The 18,127-nt window shown below is 41.9% G+C and overlaps 6 protein-coding genes across 6 annotated transcripts in view; 4 read left to right on the forward strand and 2 right to left on the reverse strand. All coding sequences in view use genetic code 11, as the record gives it.

Annotated features, from left to right (window-relative positions):
* The window catches only part of EGR_07148 (hypothetical protein), a gene marked incomplete at both ends in the record, with an annotated part of 11,108 nt that extends 10,631 nt beyond the window's left edge, over window positions 1-477 (forward strand). The window contains one exon of the mRNA XM_024496397.1: window positions 409-477. Within this exon, the coding sequence (XP_024349152.1) occupies window positions 409-477 (69 nt within the window). The remainder of the gene's footprint in view (window positions 1-408) is intronic.
* Window positions 478-4,540: 4,063 nt separating this feature from the next.
* Window positions 4,541-6,620, forward strand: EGR_07149 (putative O-sialoglycoprotein endopeptidase 2; the record flags this gene model as incomplete). Its single annotated transcript, XM_024496398.1, has 8 exons — window positions 4,541-4,728; window positions 4,794-4,988; window positions 5,026-5,091; window positions 5,125-5,254; window positions 5,287-5,706; window positions 5,811-5,941; window positions 6,375-6,446; window positions 6,515-6,620. The coding sequence occupies 8 exons, from the start codon at window positions 4,541-4,543 to the stop codon at window positions 6,618-6,620; spliced, it is 1,308 nt and encodes a 435-aa protein (XP_024349153.1).
* Window positions 6,621-9,683: 3,063 nt separating this feature from the next.
* Window positions 9,684-10,351, reverse strand: EGR_07150 (Centrin-2; the record flags this gene model as incomplete). Its single annotated transcript, XM_024496399.1, has 3 exons — window positions 9,684-10,115; window positions 10,149-10,229; window positions 10,289-10,351. 3 exons carry the CDS (start codon window positions 10,349-10,351, stop codon window positions 9,684-9,686), a joined length of 576 nt encoding a protein of 191 aa, XP_024349154.1.
* A 551-nt stretch (window positions 10,352-10,902) lies between these two features.
* Window positions 10,903-16,386, forward strand: EGR_07151 (Splicing factor 3B subunit; the record flags this gene model as incomplete). Its single annotated transcript, XM_024496400.1, has 10 exons — window positions 10,903-10,912; window positions 10,953-11,057; window positions 11,414-11,823; window positions 11,913-13,079; window positions 13,142-13,282; window positions 13,358-13,633; window positions 13,708-13,980; window positions 14,051-14,272; window positions 15,449-15,810; window positions 15,882-16,386. 10 exons carry the CDS (start codon window positions 10,903-10,905, stop codon window positions 16,384-16,386), a joined length of 3,471 nt encoding a protein of 1,156 aa, XP_024349155.1.
* Window positions 16,387-16,439: 53 nt separating this feature from the next.
* EGR_07152 (Splicing factor 3B subunit) lies at window positions 16,440-16,790 on the forward strand (the record flags this gene model as incomplete). Its single annotated transcript, XM_024496401.1, has 1 exon — window positions 16,440-16,790. The coding sequence occupies one exon, from the start codon at window positions 16,440-16,442 to the stop codon at window positions 16,788-16,790; it is 351 nt and encodes a 116-aa protein (XP_024349156.1).
* A 175-nt stretch (window positions 16,791-16,965) lies between these two features.
* On the reverse strand, window positions 16,966-17,458 carry EGR_07153 (hypothetical protein; the record flags this gene model as incomplete). The annotated part of the gene is made up of 3 exons (XM_024496402.1): window positions 16,966-17,059; window positions 17,102-17,339; window positions 17,377-17,458. The coding sequence occupies 3 exons, from the start codon at window positions 17,456-17,458 to the stop codon at window positions 16,966-16,968; spliced, it is 414 nt and encodes a 137-aa protein (XP_024349157.1).
* Between the last annotated feature and the right edge of the window lie 669 nt (window positions 17,459-18,127).

The following is an 18,127-nucleotide window of genomic DNA, read 5'->3' on the forward strand; positions in this document are numbered from 1 at the left end:
AATATATGACTACTTTTGAGGACTCAAATTGTGGCTGCGGAATGCATTGCGAAATGCACCTTCCCCATCAACTTCAAAAATTGACTTTTCATGCGCCATCCGCATCGCACGGCACTGTCAGCTCAGTTAATTGGGCGACAACAACAAAGTCCCATATAAATGAGACTTTGGTGAAGTTGCTTTTATCACCTCAAAAAGTTTAAAGCAATTGTGATTTGTTAATTGCCATCTTGTCAACTTTTAAAGTTGTGCTTGACTGCACATCGAATATACTAGTCTATCTGCTCAAACCTCCAAATTTTTACCTGGTCTGTAGAAGTACAAGATTCGAGGTCGAATAATGATGGCTTCCCGGAAAATGGCGGATTTTTACAGTATATTATTAGCATATATTTAATTGAAATTTAGGGGCAACTTTTACATAAACACAAAAACAAAGAAATGTACTTATGTACTGATAACATGAATTTGTATTAGCCTTTGTTTGACATTCACAGTTCATTCAATGATACGACTCAAAATTTGTGTTCCAAATCATCCCGTCAGTAGCACCTGTCACCGGCGAAAATAATGGAAATGTCAGTTATTTTTATGCGACTAGGTTTGTTCTCTCATTATACCCCTTAGCAAAATGTCTCGCTCTATGCCTTTTACAACAGCATATGGCTTTGGGAAAGTTTTAGCAATGAAAGCCACCACAAACTCATTCTTTTAGTTTTTCAAAAGTGTATTTCACCCATGACAACGGCCTATCATGGCACGTAAGTGCACTAGGGAGTCAACGCAGGGGATAATGAAGATTATGTGCAAATCATATGAGTCGAATCACGATGAAAATTAGCAGTGAAATAGCACACCCCTCTGCCTTTACTACTTAGGGTATTGCAATAAGCTTTAAATGTTTTGACAATTATGTTGTATGGAAAAGAAAAAAATTGCTGAAAAAGACGCCTCATTTTGTAATGGGGAGTAAGCCACTCTCTACAGCAAATTGGAGAAAACTATGAAGACAAATTCTGGATTTGTTCACCACCACAAAGTTATGTTTAACCTTTGTACGCTAATCTACCTGTGCACCGAAAGACGCCTGTTCGCTTACCTAACCCTCTTCAAGTATAGATTTCGATTCACATAATGGGCTTTGAAATTCATGTGATCATGCCAACACTGTATCAAACGCCACCCAGATTCACTGCACAAGTGACTGTCACTTGTAGGTTTATTAGGCTGCCCTTCCTTTTTTCTAAGCACCCGTTTGGATCAATATCATTTCCTGTTTTGCTCATGCGTTCAGCGCCCCTCATGCATTACTAATGCATATTTGACGGTCTGTCAAAGAATTCATAAATTATTTTGAAGATCTTACTAGTGAAACCTGTTTTAAAGTCTTCCTCTTCTTCTTTCTTGATAAGATGACGAACCCGATAAGTCAGGATGATATTAGTAAGGATTGTGCAAGTCGTCAATAGGATCTTTGATTGGCGTCTGGCTCTTTTCTTTAAGCAATGCAGCTCACTGACATTCGCCTTTTTAGTGATGAACTGCCATATCATTGTTTTGAATTTCAATACTTTCCTAAACACATGAACATTCGCATAGGCTTCCTAAGACTTGAGTTCAATATGACAAGATTATCGAAGTTGTGATAGTTGCCATGTGTTGATGTAGTAAAAACCGCTAAAAAGTCATGATTTTCTATTGCACCTCCTTTTGAATACTTAGCTTCATAAAATTCAATAAGATTTTAATGCTAGTCAATAATATTTAGCGAAAGTTTCTAATTTGTAAGATAGTACTACCACCAAAATAAATATAAGTATATCCTACATATTACCCTATTTTTTACACTGACAGCAGTAAAAGATTGTCGGCACTCAGCATGAGATTACAATTTTGCCTTATTAAATTTCTTCCCCTTCCTGGTTCCTGTAGGAATGGTTTACTTGCAAAAGTCGATTACCTCAGACAGACAGGGCTTTGTAGATTTGTGTAAGTCTTTCTACAACGCCTTTTATTAGACATGGGAAGATGTGAGGGTGCCAAGATGAGTTAATGGACTTGCAGTTCCGATTTTAGTAGTGTAACTGAGGTTAATGGTTAGGGCTTTCCAAACAATTAATGGGTTTGTTTAAGCCTATCAGAGATTAATTCTATCCCAACCCACTTTTGTGGAAAGTTCATTTTACACTTTGGAAATGTTTTCAAACACTAACCTACGATTAGTCGGTTTTTTTATTCAGTTGTAGCTTTGCACTGCTCTATCAAATGGCATTGAGATCTAGTTATCCGTAGGATATGTGACGAAAGCGTTATGGAATTACCATGAAAGTAGGAGATAGACTAGAGACTACTAGATGCAACCAGCACTAAGCTAAAATAGGAAGGTCTTGTTGCTCGAGCGGCTAAGGGGATTTGAAACCCCCTGATTAGATGATTATTGATGGGGTTGTAAAACCAATTAGCTGGAGGGAAAAAAGATTTTTTTTCTCGGGTTTCTTGCCATGCGTGATTTTTATAGAATATTAAAGCATTAATTGATTTTTTGCTTTTACTAATGACGCGGTTCGTGTGCGCATACCCGCGCTTGGAAGTGTTAGGTGGTGATTTCGTATAGGCGCATGAGGAGGGATTAAATCGCCTTGTTAAATGCCACCATTCTCTGCAAGTCTGACGATTGTCAGTGTAGCAGACACCCAGTCTGGCTGAGAACATTATTATGAACAGGTAGAAAGACTTCCTTGCTCTGACATGTTAAGATCTCACTGTGGAATTAAAATGAATTTTTTAAAACGTTTGTCACTCAGTTCACCAATGAGTTTCTTAATTACCTCTCAATGCGATCTTAATTTTTAATGAAAATATGGACTGAAATGAAACCGCCTACATTAAAGCAACTGTTTGAGAATTTAGAGCTTTAAAAACAGGATTTTCCCTTAGTAACTTTGAGATTAACACTAAATTTGTATAAGCAGCTACCTTGTATCCTCTAAAGAGCAAAATAGTGCATTACCTTTCTGTGAAACAGATGTCTACCGAGCACGACCGAAATTACTCAATAAAGCTATGTATCTTTCCCCCAAAGTACCATCATTATGTTACATTCCTCAGTGCTCTCCCCATTGGATTTACAGCTTTTAATTTCCAAGCAGTCTCTGCAGCTTCATGTCTGTAAGTAAGGAGTAAGGCGGATTTATCAATGAACTACATTAGCTTGTTACAAAATACGATGGGAGTTAACTTTAAGTTGAACCCCGTTATCCATTTATAAATCTGATTCTGTATTCATTCACTATGCTTCCATCTGAATATTTGAACATCACTGCATTTTCCAAAGCCTAAAATTGGGGTATGAGTAATTTTTACAAAGATAGAAATGGTGGCGCTCACTTCTGCTGCCTTGCCTAAAAATTCGCTTTAATGAGTGATAATTATTGTGGGTAAAGAGAATGCTACTAGGATCTAAAACCACAGGAAAAATTTCACACCATGAAAACACAATTAGTTATTATTAAGTGAGTTGTTAATTAAAAGCATGTGGTTTTCACACTTGTACCTAACGCACTTATGTAATAAAGTTATGTGACCATATAAAAATACTTATTCACCAAAGGTTAAAACGATTCCATTGAAATGTACAGGATTCACAAAGGTTCGATTATATTGGTTTAAGAATGTGCTCAAGTGTTTCAAGCTCCCAGAGAAAGTTAATTCACTGACTGTTATACCAACTCCTGACTTGTGTTATGAATGTTTGGAAAGTCACAGCTCAAAGTATTAGGAATATTTAAAAATGCAATTCAGCTACTAACCGCTGACTTCCCGTTCCTTACGTAAGCGAAAAATTCCTGTTTTACAGGCATTATTCCAATCCAAATTTTCGATAATGCTCCAAAATAAAACACATAGCACATGTTTTTAAAGCTGAAGTAGAACATCGCTGGTGAGGGATATAGGGTTAAGAGATTCCAGGTATTTGAGATGCCCGTTTATAATTATTAGAGTAGGAAATGTATATAATCCGAAAAAGATGCTCAAGGATTAAAGAGACATTGTCTTTAAGCCGATGCGTTTGTTAAATGCAGTCTTCATTGATAACCCTGGATAAGTTTACTAGTCCGAACTGAACCTATTTCCAGTTAACAAAGCTAAGGAACCACCTACAGTTCAATATATGTGCAAGCAAAAATCTTTAGAAGCCTACATTTCATTAACAAGTTTTTGCTCGATCTTGTTAAATTACAGTAATACCTTGTCAAATCAAAGCCGTGAAAAAGTCCTTTTTACTATTTTTTTTGCTAATTCACAAAATAAATAGTTTATTTTATTTAGGAATGTTAAAGTACCAACAGTCTACCACTAACGCACGAAGCAGTTCGAAAGTGAGTTAGATTGTTAAACTCTCTAAAAAGTCCCAAAATGGCCGAACTTTTGTTTCTTCGTTATTACCATACATATTCAAACGCCCTATTTACGCTTGCGGTTTATTCCAAGCTGCCAATTACTAGGTGGTAGCGTGTGAGGAGAAATTCAGTCTGATATGATGGCTAATTTCTCCTTTGCACGGTTTTCGGCTCGTCTACTGGGCTTTTCAAATCCATCAGCTTCGCGAGCCCTCTCAACTATTTTGGGAATTGAGACCAGCTGTGATGATACCGGTGCTGCTGTGGTTAATAACCAAAGAATAATTTTGGGAGAATCACTTGTCTCACAGACGCCCACATCTGTCAAGTAGTTATCTGCCATCAGCTTATTACTTGTATTTTTAACCTAATTGGTGGCTAATGCATTTGTAGAATGGGCGGTGTGGTTCCACCGGTTGCGCAAAAGCTACATGTCGAAAACATTGGAAAGACTGTCTCAACAGCCATGGAAAAGTCGGGTATTTCGTGGGACAATTTGGATGCCATTGCCGTCACTGTTAAACCTGGTATGGCGTTGTCCCTAAAAATAGGTGTCGTGCATGCTAAGCAACTAGCCGTGAGGCACAAGTAAGGTGAATTAAAAGTGCACTGACTTTTCTGTTAGCCTGCCCATTATCCCAATACATCACATGGAAGCTCATGCCTTAACAGCAATGCTGACAGATGAAAGGTATAGTTGTGTTACGCTGATTCGCTTTCTCAGTTTGACTCTTCCATTTTTAGCTTTATTGGTGAGTGGGGGACATTCGCTACTTGCCCTGGCTAGAGATATAGATGAGTTTCTCGTGCTTGGTATTTCTCTTGATATGTCTCCCGGTGACTGTTTGGATAAAGTGAGACTTGCATAATCATTCAGACGATATAGGTCGCCCGTCGCTTGCATCTTGCGTCTCTTAACGATGGAATATACAGTCAAATCCCTGGCGGAATGGCAATCGAGCTGATGGCTCGTAATAGTTGCGGATCCAGGGCCTTTCCCATACCCACACCACGAAGTGTCGCACGCGACTGCGACTTCTCCTTCTCGGGCATTCGGTCAGCAGCCGATCGGCTGATTGCTCGTCTAGAAGAGGACCAAGTGAATGGAGTTCTACCTGTTGATGTTATTGCCTCCATTTGTGCCTCCTGTCAGAATGCCGTGACTCGGCTCTGCTGTAGACGGGTGCAGAGAGCCATTGAGTATTGTGCGCTCAACTCTCTTCTACCGTCTTCCATCCGAATTCCTCAGACTGCTTGGCCTACTCCCCCGCTTCCCACAAGCATTGACCCCTCTGCACCTGCTCTAGTATGTTAGCTGAATTCTCGTTCTAAGATCAGCAATTTGGATTATAACTTGCTTGATTAGGTACGATTCTGAGTAAATGCTTTTTAATTTAATTTATCATCTAGGTCGTATCTGGTGGTGTGGCTAGCAATCTCTTTATACGGAATGAATTGACCAAAGTGGCTGCGCACTACGGAATGCGATTAGTCGCACCTCCACCGCGATTATGCACCGATAACGGAGTAATGGTTGCCTGGTAAGCCGTCGTTTCTTGCCACTTTATGTGTTCCTTTTCACGAGAATCTCTTCTAATGAAGTTGGAGTCCATTCTACCAAACTTCATAGTTGGAAGAGGTTTATTGTGGATCCATTTTTTGACTCGCTCTGCTGGTGTTGTAAAATCAGCTCATGTATGTATTAATGGTTTGGACTTTGTTGTGGCTTGATCGACTCCGAGGTGCTTGCTTAAACGCTTTCAAACTGAAGGAGATCTAGTTTTATTGAATAGCATTTTCTTTTGGAACCCAACTAATGGTGTTCACTTTTTGTTCTCTCGAAGACACTTCCCTTTGCTCAATGGTGATATTAGCTTATTCAAATTGACCTAATCATATTGTTTGACAAAATCTGGGTTGGATTTATTCGCTCTCCGCCTATTCACCATGACAGATTATGGTTTCTTCCCATAGGAATGGTGCACTGCTGCACTCCAGAGGCAAGCGAATTGAGTATGATCCAAGTGTGATCGACTTTAGTCCCAGGTAAGAAATCGTGCTGCTTGTTTTCCTCTCATCATAACCAACTGGATGCATTTTTATGTGTTTCACAGAGCGCCTCTTGGTAAAGACATTCGCGCCCTTGTTGCGAAAGCAAATATTCAAATAAAGCCGCTACAGGTGGCCAGATCTCAATCATTGGGAGATGTCAATTTCTAAGTGTTTGTGTACCTTGTATTATATTAAAAGAAGACGCCCCTTTTCTGTCCTATTGTCAGCTTTAGGCTCTCTTGGGTCTCAAGAGGTGAGTATGCGATAACTGGTCACGTCAATGTTTTATGATTGTGTTTGGCGCTGTCACACTCTGGAAATTCCTCTTTTTTGAGTGAAGTTGGTAGAGTTGGCTGTTTTGTTACCAAATCTCGGGGAAGTGCGTTACCGTTTGAACACTAGCAGTTTGCTATATTTTAATTTACTAGCCACTGTACTAGTACCGATTTGTTTCCTCTTGTGAGGCTGGCGGAATTTATAACTTGAAAGGGAAGGGTGTTTTTTTAATTGCACCCATTTACCTTTTACAGGATTATCTTCTCATCGTCAGATAACTTGATTCATTGTATAGAAACTAATATCTGATCAAACATCTTTTGGGTGTGATCGGAGTTTATGCCCACTTTATTCGATTGTGGTGACATACGGGAGGCACTTTGATTAAAGGGGTTTGTATATTCACTTCCCTAAATGAGTTAATTGCTGTCTACCGCATGTTGATTGTCGCAATTCCGCGTCTGGGAGAGTTCAAAAGTATCAGTTCAGGTGTCCATTGGTAATAAATTATTTGAGGGCAACGTAATAAGAGCTTCTTCCTAATTCAGATAACCATTTCTGAGGTAACTTGATGTGGTTTTGACGTACGCTGATTTTGCGGTGAAAAGCGTTGATTACAGCTTTAGCTTTGCCAGGCAGTGCTCTTCATTTAGCAAGGAATCAGAGTACTAGCCTTCGCATTTTTGGTCTGTGTAAAAGTTATTAGTCATGACACGGGTGTTTAATTTGCATAGAGACGTTGGTAATAGGTAGCTGATTTAATCCTGGAACTTGAAAATACGTTTGAGTTGTGTCTTCCCAAGTAATTTACTCAGTGTCCAAGACGTTGGTTGTAATTGTATGGCAGTTGGTGGCCATTAAATGGTCAAACAAGTCGTCATCTTACTTGTGACACGAGCTTTTTGCCGCATTATCTCGGTGTTTAAAGACCTGCCCCAATAAGGGCATTTAAACTCTTCGCCGCGTCATTATTCGCCATCGGAATCAAGGCCTTTTAACTAATTTTCCACCGTTTTTAGCTTAAAGCGCTCTTTCCTTTCAAATAATATGAAGATAAATGAGATTTAACTACTTTCGTTCCTCTTCCATAAAACTCAGACACAAACGTGCTTTTCTTAGAGGTTGTGGAGTTGAATTTGTATTGCCAGCATGCTTAGAATTAGTGAAATTCTCCGACTTCACTCGTTGGAAATGGAAGCATTTCTAAGTTATCTATGCCCAGGGAAATTTCGTGACATCTGCTCAAAGACTACTGAATCGCATTTAATTTGGGTCATAGTCGATGGCCATAATGAATCGGTTCCGTATTAGGAGCCATATGGACAAATCCTAGGAACAGTATACTCTAGAACGTTAATTAATCAAATGTCAATCAGTCGTTATATCCTTTTTGGAGGTGGTAAGAAGGGCTACTGTTCCGGCTCCCTTTGTTCCCAGCCGTAGCAGATCGATGATCTCACCGTCTGTGTTTCTCCGGATCTTTCTTTTTTAAGTGGCCAATTTGCTCTTGATCCCCATTGGGAAGACTTCTCCTACAGTCAGGCGAAACTGTCATAGTCGTTTCACCCTCTGCCCAAGTCAAGTGTGAGTGAGCGGCTAAAAAGACTTGCGACTGACGGCACTAACAATCAGTTTTTCAACTCTTCTGAATGGCGGCACCCGTACTCCCATGTTTAGATTATCACTGGAAAGGTTAGCAGCCAGTATGCTTTTGATAGGGGAGAATCTGTGGAGTCTTCTACTGAGAATTATGGCAAGTTTGCGGTACTTTATGCGCCTATTGATATATATGGATGCCATCCGAATATTCATCCACAATGCTTAGACAAAGGTGCACTAAATTCTGCAATAAAATTGTGTATATATTCATGAATCACAATTCTACTCTTAGTTGATTGATCAAAACATGGGTTCTAGGGTGAATTTGCAAAAACCTGGAAAGCATGATGAAAGGGAATGAAACATAATTACTCAACATAAAATCAACTACCTATTAAGTTATAGAATGTGAAATAAAGTCTACGGGAAGATTTCCAATTGTTCGGATTCTGGTATGGAAATCAACACTCGTATGTCCTAACTCCTCCAATGAAACTCCCTTAAAAGTACGTCTGTCTAGGGTAATTATGACTTCGATTTACTGAAAAATAATGTGAAACAGTCGCATAGGAGAAATCAACTCCTGATCATGGAATGAAACGTCTAAGTGGTTCGCAATGCACTACTGCCTATGAATTGACCCACTTTACCCCATTTTCAATGACTGATCCCATTTTCAAAATGGTGCATCTAATTAGGAGTAGGAAGAACGGCTACCTTGCTGGTTAAGCATCCTGTTCTCCAATGCTCCTCTTCACGGTATCAGTATGATGCTTACGGAAATGAAGCAGTGGAGATGACTTCGGACATTATTTTACTCATTCTATCTAATTAAAGATTGAAACGAAAATTGCTAACTCAGATCCTATTTTCGGCCGTTTGTGGAGGAATTTCTTTGGCTAGGTTTTCGGATTCAAGCCCGTCAGTGCATTTCTTCGTAGATCTACAACCACAGCAAGAGTTCCAATTTACGCGAAATGCTGCGAAAATATCCATGCAGCTCTTAAAATCATTACAGAAGCGGAAAAAGGGATTTCGAAAATACAATGGAAATGCCTAATGATTCTGCCGATATGCTAAGAAGTTGATAAAAAGGAAAGAGGTTCTCGATTTGTAAAAAGCATCATTGATGATTGCAAGGAAATCCATCAATATTGTTTTTAAAAGCAGCTCTAGAAAACCGGGGAATTCAGTATCATTACGAAGGGCAAAGTACTTCCAATATTTTGGTGAAATTCATAAAAGAGACAGTGATACCGCTGAACACAGAAGAGGTTTTGGTTGGTAAATAAAAATCATTATTAAACAGGTGGAATCCCATAGAATGCAGCCCGAATCGGCCTTAGGTCCACTTATTTAGTACATGTTTGTCTTTTTCATGATGCGAAGGAACTCAGCCTCATTCACTTCGCCATCACCGTCACGATCTGCCTCGTCGATCATCTCCTGTAGTTCCTCATCAGTAAGATTTTCGCCCAGTTCCTTAGCAACACGTTTCAGATTTTTGAACGAAATCGCACCAGTTTCGTCATCGTCAAACAGTTTAAATGCTTTTAATACTTCTTCGCGAGCATCTTTGTCTTGCATTTTTAAAGACATCATTCTAAGGAAGTCAGAAAAAGAAAGAACACCTTTCCCCTCAGGATCATATTCAGCCACTAGTCTTTTAATCTCTTCCTTCTTTGGCTCATAACCCAGAGCGCGCATGGCCACTTTCAAATCCTTCGTGTCTATGTAGCCAGTTTTATCGACGTCAAAAAGTTCGAATGCTTCTTGGATCTCTTGAGTCTAAGGAAATAAATGTAGAATGAATACAAAAACCTCCATGGCATTAGCTCGAAAACTACCATCACTTTTCTTTTTGAGAAACGAGGAGTTGGACGACTTTTTTGTAATAGAAGCCTAAAAAATGCGGAATTAACAGGGCACATCTTGCCATTGTACTTAGATTAAGTAAAAACAGCAAAGACAAACTGGTTCAAAATAACGCCAATTGTTGATTGATTGTCTCCATTGGAATCCATCTAAGATATGAAGGACCTAATTACAGGGAAGAGAAACATTTTTAATTTTTGGTATTACATAGTCTGCATTATTGTTTACAGGTTTATCAAAACAATCAGAGGATCTTACTATTTGAATGGAGCGCAACCAGGTTTTCAATTAAACTATGAATAAAAAGGTTCTATGGGCAGAAAAAGGCTGTCGAAACTGTCGGCCAGCAGTATGTATAATATTTGTCTCTTAAAAACTATTATCGTTGAAAGTGTGAAATACTTTAGCTGATAATTGTTTAAGCCTAAATTACTTGTTGAGCCCATTACTGATTAGTGCACAAAAATGCAATCTTTATAAATCTTAAAGTAGCTAGGATTAAACTTTTGCTTCTTCCTAAAGCGTTACTCAGAATTTTAAAATTATTAAATTTTGAATTTTTGCGTTGCAAGAATATACGGCACATTACTGCACCTAGGTTTTAATTTCTAGATGTTTCATAGCCCCGTGACATTGCCATAGCATCCCACCATTTTCTAAGATGCTGCCTGAAGTGCGCGCATTTTGACCTGGATGAGTAATGGCGGACGGTTTGTTGTTTTCTTTGTGTTAGGAGTTGGTGCTTTTTAGAACCTGAAACCCGACGCAAGATCATTGCTGATCGAGAAGACGAATATCATGCTCAACGGCTTAAAGCTGTCCTATCCCCCGTTCGTGCGGATCCTTTTAAAGATGGTATGTGCCTTACAGGCTTATGTACCTCCCTTCCGACTTATGACTATCGTTCTTTTTTCTCCTATTGGTCAATGTTGATACGCATCTCATCTTTGAGAACCTATTTTGTGCCTCCAAGCTAAGTAGCTGCCCATAGTTGTGTGTTAAACCCGATTTTTTATACATTGCGCCCGTTGACATGAGTAATATCGGCCTCTGAGCCTTTTGAATGGTGTGTGCCACGGTAGTCTTTGGATCGTATGACGTCCTCGTACTTTAATGCTTCCCCTTAATTTGAACCTCTTGACTTTACAAAGACTATGCTTCGGGTCTGAATTCATCTTATTCCCTGTATTATCTCTGCCTATTTGTTGCAGGCGATAAGACTCCCGATCCAAGGCTTAGTACTTACAAAGATGTTATGCTCAATCAAAAGCTCACTCAGGAACAGCGTGCTCTGCGTGCAGAAATCGCCGCGAAGGCTAAGGCGGGGGAACTAAAGGTAGTGGACCCGGCTCCCCCAGTCAAGCGTCGTCGTTGGGATCAGCCTTCAGCTGACACTAATGGTACTGTTGTCAAAGATTTCACGGCTAAGCGTTGGGATGAGGCAACTACGCCAATCCAGCCGTTGGGCACACCCGGCATCGCAGCAACTCCGAGCAGTCGCCAATGGGAGGAAACTCCGGGTCGACCCCGTGATCCTGCTGCCACTCCGGGCTTGAGACAATGGGCTGAAACTCCGGCTTATGTGCCTAGCGCAGCAACCCCTGGTCGCGATCCACTAGCGGTGAGCCTTTTTCCTGCATTTGTCCCAAACAGTGTAATTTCTAATCGGAAAGCGGTACTTTGACGCCGTCTTCTGTTAAACATTCACAGGGTACGCCGAGCGCTCGAAAGAATCGATGGGATGAGACGCCTCACTCCGAGCGTTACGGTGCAGATACGCCTGGTCATGGCGCTGGGTGGGCAGAGACACCTCGTGCTGATCAGACTCCGAGCGGGGTTAATTCAATTCAGGATACCCCCTCTTCCGCGTACAAAGCTCTCGGCCAGACTCCAAATACAGCTGCAGCTGTAATAGCCAAACGTAAATCGCGTTGGGATGAGACACCGATGAAAGCTGGTGCTACTCCACTGGGTGGTGCAACTCCCAGTGGTGCTACGCCGAGTGGTTTCACGCCGACTATGGGAACGCCGGTAATAGGCACCCCTGGTCTTGGCTTCACCCCCTCTGGTGCTACTCCTACCGGTCTAAAAGCTATGTCTATGGCGACTCCGGCTTTCGGTGTTGCCAGCACAGTCCCCGGCACAGGCATTCCAATGACACCGGAACAAATGCGGGCCGTGCAGTGGCAACAAGAAATTGATGATCGAAATCGACCGCTTACTGATGAAGAACTGGATGATATGTTGCCTCCAGGTTACAAGATTCTTCCACCGCCCGCTGGATACGTACCTCTGCGTACACCAGCTCGCCGGCTGTTGGCGACGCCCACTCCTGTGGCTGGTACGCCTTTCGGCTTCCACATGACTACGCCTGATGTTGGTACGGCTGCGGGTATTGGGTCGGCTGCGATGGGTGGAAATGCGGTTGCGCTTGGCGATCTGCAACCAAAGGGCAATAATCTGCCAATGATGCGTCCTGACGATCTCCAATACTTCGATAAGCTACTCCAGGACGTGGATGAGGATAGTTTGCCTCCTGAGGAGGCAACTGAGCGCAAAATCATGACGCTTCTGTTGAAAATTAAAAATGGCACACCACCGATGCGCAAGTCGGCTCTCCGTCAAATTACAGACAAGGCGCGTGAGTTCGGTGCAGGCCCTCTATTCAATCAAATTCTCCCCCTCTTAATGTCCCCAACTTTGGAGGATCAGGAGCGGCATTTACTGGTCAAGGTCATCGATCGCATTTTGTACAAATTGGACGATCTAGTTCGCCCTTATGTGCACAAGATTTTGGTCGTCATTGAGCCCCTTCTTATCGATGAGGACTATTATGCTCGTGTTGAGGGTCGTGAAATTATTTCCAATTTGGCAAAGGTATATCGTTTTCCGTTGCATTGTGTCACACGCTTCAATCATTACATTCTTTTGCATTCTAGGCGGCAGGTTTGGCGACCATGATTTCAACAATGCGTCCAGATATTGACAACGTTGATGAGTATGTACGAAATACGACCGCTCGTGCTTTTGCTGTTGTGGCCTCCGCCCTTGGTATTCCTAGCCTTCTGCCATTCTTGAAGGTGTGTTCTTCGGTTTTACTGAGTTCCATCCCTTTATTCGTTCGCTACACTTTCATGCTTCCCTGTCTTTTACAGGCTGTCTGTAAATCAAAGAAGTCATGGCAGGCGCGACACACAGGGATCAAAATTGTTCAGCAAATCTCCATTCTTATGGGCTGTGCCATCTTGCCTCATTTGCGCTCCCTTGTTGAGATTATCGAACATGGTCTTGTCGATGAACAGCAGAAAGTTCGCACTATTACAGCTCTTGCCCTCGCTGCTCTAGCCGAAGCAGCAACACCGTACGGTATCGAGTCTTTTGATTCTGTCCTCAAGCCTCTTTGGAAGGGTATTCGTAGTCATCGTGGCAAAGTAAATTCTTATTTCCATCCAAATCTCAGTCGAAATCACCAAACTCACTGGTCTTTTCACTTTTTTTTGCTTAGGGTCTCGCTGCCTTTTTGAAAGCTATTGGCTACTTGATTCCTTTGATGGACGCAGAGTACGCCAACTACTATACGAGAGAGGTTATGTTGGTACTGATTCGAGAATTCCCCTCACCCGACGAAGAGATGAAGAAAATTGTGTTGAAAGTGGTAAAACAGTGCTGCGCTACAGAGGGTGTCGAACCCGAATACATTCGCAACGAAATTCTTCCTCCCTTCTTCCGACACTTTTGGAATCAGCGCATGGCTCTTGATCGGCGCAACTACCGACCAGTGAGTGTTCAGGTCCTTGTTTTCTGAAACTGTAGAAACTGCTTTAACATGACGTCGTCGCCATTTTTAGTTGGTAGACACTACTGTGGAGATCGCGACAAAGGTAGGTGCTACTGAGATAATCACACGTATTGTCGACGACTTGAAAGACGAATCGGAGCAGTACCGTAAAATGGTTATGGAGACTATTGAGAAGGTCATGTCTGCTCTAGGCAGCGATGAAATCGACGCTAGGTTGGAAGAACAGTTGATTGATGGAATTCTCTACGCTTTTCAAGAACAGACTACTGAGGTATGTCTAGTCGCACTTTTCCTGATCATTCGATAAATCAAAAGGCTGTGGTAATATTTGGTACTTGGTGTGATGTTTTCAGCATGCTTACCAGTCAAAAGCTTTCGGGTACCTTAGACCCGATGTGGCCGTCTTCCGATAACCGTTGTAACTTCGCTGCATTTTTTTAAAAAGGTTCTGCTATTAACGTATTTTGCGGTTTTCTAATGCTATTTTCAAGACCCTAAACTTGTTACCTGTTTCATACCTTATGGCAATAATAAGCGGATTTCATTTTTGTGTTTATTGCGACTCTGTGGCTACGAATTGTGTAAACGGTTTCAATGAAATTATCTGTTAATGTGTGCTATTTATTAAATCTCACTTCTCTATTTCGCAAATGCGCGCCTAATTTCTTGTCAAGCATCGTCTAGCTACTTGGTGCATTCGTGTAGTGCGATATTCGCTGTAAGCTTCTGTTATTTAATGTGTTGTAATAGGCTGCGAAACCCAGTCAATTGAGCTGATTGGCGCATCATTGAATTTCAATTCACCGTGCCATCAGATCGGTTTTTAAAACGACCGTCTTTGTTTGATCTAATTAGTTTTATCTTTTCCACTTATATCATTGTAAAAGCTTGCTTTTTAATGGCTTTGGATTTGTCCAACAGATGCTATTGAGTTAAATGTACCATGTCATGAAATTACCTTTTTCTGAACAACTAATATTGCACTTCATCGGTCAACGGGCTGATTTAATTGAACTGGGATAGTTCAGAACTATTCGTGGATTTCCCTGACGTGATACAGTTGCACCAAACTCTTGAATGTTCCATGATTAAAGTAACACTTGAGGTAACAAGCCGCCTGCTAGTAGACATTTGTGTGGCAATTATTAAAAGTTAATTTATTTGTATACTCTCCTTTGGTAGTTCACAATGTGTAATGCCTAAATCATAGGTCTATGTTGAAGGCTCTATTTTTTCTCGTATCATCAATCCGTTCCGACTGAGCTAATTAAAGCGTTCAATTTCAGGGTGTTTTGACGCCCCCTCGTAGTTTGTTTGATCCTTAAACATTGGCCCTATTCTCCTCGATCCTTCCTATCCCATTTGAGGCGTTCGCAAGTCCATGTTTCATTTAGTATTAATAAGCATCCGGGGATGTTAGTGTATCCTCTTGGCTATCATTTTCCAGGACACGGTGCTGCTGACTGGGTTTGGGACAGTTGTCCAGGCCCTAGGCAAGCGTGTGAAGCCCTACCTACCTCAGATATGCGGCACTATTCTCTGGCGTCTGAACAACAAGTCGGCTAAGGTTCGCCAGCAGGCGGCTGATCTGATCAGTCGCATAGCCGGTGTCATGAAGGTTTGTCAGGAGGAGAAGCTCATGGGTTACTTGGGTGTTGTGCTTTACGAGTACCTCGGTGAGGAGTACCCAGAAGTCCTTGGGTCAATTTTGGGCGCACTCAAAAGTATCGTCAATGTAATCGGTATGACCAAAATGACCCCTCCTATCAAGGAGCTCCTCCCTCGTCTAACACCCATTCTCAAGAACCGGTGAGTTTATCCATTCTTCTCAACACTTCCCGCCAATAGGATCATGGTTCCAATTTGATGATTTTTGTCAGGCACGAAAAAGTCGAAGAGAACTGCATTGACCTTGTGGGCAGGATAGCTGATCGTGGATCCGAGTACGTCTCCTCGCGCGAGTGGATGCGCATCTGCTTCGAGTTGTTGGAGCTGATCAAGGCCCACAAGAAGTCCATTCGTCGTGCCACGGTCAACACCTTCGGCTACATTGCTAAAGCCATTGGTCCGCATGACGTTCTTGCTACCCTCCTAAACAACCTGAAGGTGCAGGAGCGTCAAAACCGTGTCTGTACCACAGTTGCCATCGCCATCGTCGCCGAGACCTGCTCTCCCTTCACCGTTCTGCCCGGTTTGATGAACGAATACCGAGTTCCAGAACTAAATGTGCAGAACGGTGTGCTCAAATCTCTGGCCTTCATGTTTGAGTACATCGGCGAGATGAGTAAGGACTACATTTATGCTGTCACACCTCTCCTCGAAGACGCTCTGATGGACAGGTACATCTCTCCTAGAAGTGTGGATAATCTCCTAGTTACGACCTGAGCACGCGCCTATTCTTATTGCACTTTAGGGATCTGGTTCATCGGCAGACAGCGATGTCGGCAGTGGGCCATATGGCACTAGGTGTCTATGGTTTCGGTTGCGAGGATGCGTTGCTTCATCTCCTCAACTTCGTCTGGCCAAACGTCTTCGAGACGTCGCCACATGTTGTCCAAGCTTTCATGGCAGCTATTGAAGGCTCCAGAGTTGCTCTTGGACCCAATAGAATCATCCAGTACGCCCTTCAAGGGCTATTCCATCCGGCTCGTAAGGTGCGGGACATTATGTGGAAGGTGTACAACACCATCTATATCGGCAATCAGGACGGATTGGTCTATGGCTTTCCAAGGATTAAGGATGAGGAAAAAAATACCTACGTAAGACATGAGCTGGACTACGTCCTTTGAGTACTCTATGTCCCCTATTATTTTTACCCTTCCACATGCTTTCCACCCCGCACCACTTTTTACTATAAATATCACCTCTGCTGCATGATCACATCGTGTTGTTTGGCTTTATTCAGCTCTCGACTTTACTGATAACAGTTTTGTGATACTTATTTTATGAAAACAACAGAAGATGCTAGAATCTAGGTTCGATACCAGTCGATCTATACGTTGCACGTAGCTCCAAGTAGTGCTTCCTCATCTGCTCCTGGAACTCGGGGTCTAGAAGGCTAGAATTGTTGCAGTGTGCAAAGGGGGAATGTGAGCATTACTGTTGCTTGGTGCAGCCCATAGCAGCATCAAATTGTCGTCGACAGATGGCCACGGATACCCAATGCCACCTCCTGGCGCATTCGGCCAACTCTATGCTTGTGGTAATGGGATGGGGGTTAAAAGGGGTCGTACCCTCCCAGGGCTGAGCGCACTGTGTCTTTCGGGCGTGTTGCATACACAGAGCAGGGATCAGAGTCTCCTTCTCCACCCGATTTAGGCTCTCGTCCTCGGGAAAGCCTGTAGGGCAAATGCTAGCACAAATATCTGCACAAACCTAATCCGAGTGGGCCCTCAATCTTTTCTGAGGGCAGAACAGCGAAATCTAGAGTGTCACTCTTAAAAATGTAGGAGCCCATCTAGTACCTAAAATCGGACGCGCAAAAGGTAGTTACATTAAAAACTTCGCCCCACGGGTGTGTTAGGCTGGATTAACGCACGTGAAAATGCATTGAAGCGGGAAGTGGCAGGAAACTATCAAGAAGTGATTAAAACAGAGTGTTTTCGGCTCCTGCAGAATAAAATTGCATAAAACAACGGCGCGAATGAATATTTGGTGAGATACTGCTACCCACTTCAGCAAAACTGTGAAATCAACACGAGGAACAGCGAGGGCGCCCGAGCTGTCTATACAACAAAAGAGTGAAATTCCAGGTTGACAATGATTACCAGCATACGTCATTTTGCAACTTCGCAGTAAAGGCTTCTGAAATTTTTAAGATTTATTTAACAATAACATAAAGGACACTGGTTCAGTGGTTTGGTTTTAAATGGAAAGAGAGTATTCAAAAGTAGAAGTCCTATTGAAATTGTGTCTGGTGTCTGATTTTTAAACAGATGTAAGAAACGTTTTTGTGACATTGAAAAGCGAAACATTGACAAAGCACAATAAAATTTTTTTTACCACAGTGCAAAACATTACAAAATTTTAATCTGTTTTATGCGGTTTTTGCAGTAAAAATTAGATTTTGGATGCTTTTACCAAAGTACGGGCTTTTTTTCTGCGTATTTGGTTTCAATATGTCTTG

Source organism: Echinococcus granulosus (genome assembly GCF_000524195.1).
Source record: "Echinococcus granulosus chromosome Unknown EG_S00071, whole genome shotgun sequence".
Classification (NCBI taxonomy): Eukaryota; Metazoa; Platyhelminthes; class Cestoda; order Cyclophyllidea; family Taeniidae; genus Echinococcus; species Echinococcus granulosus.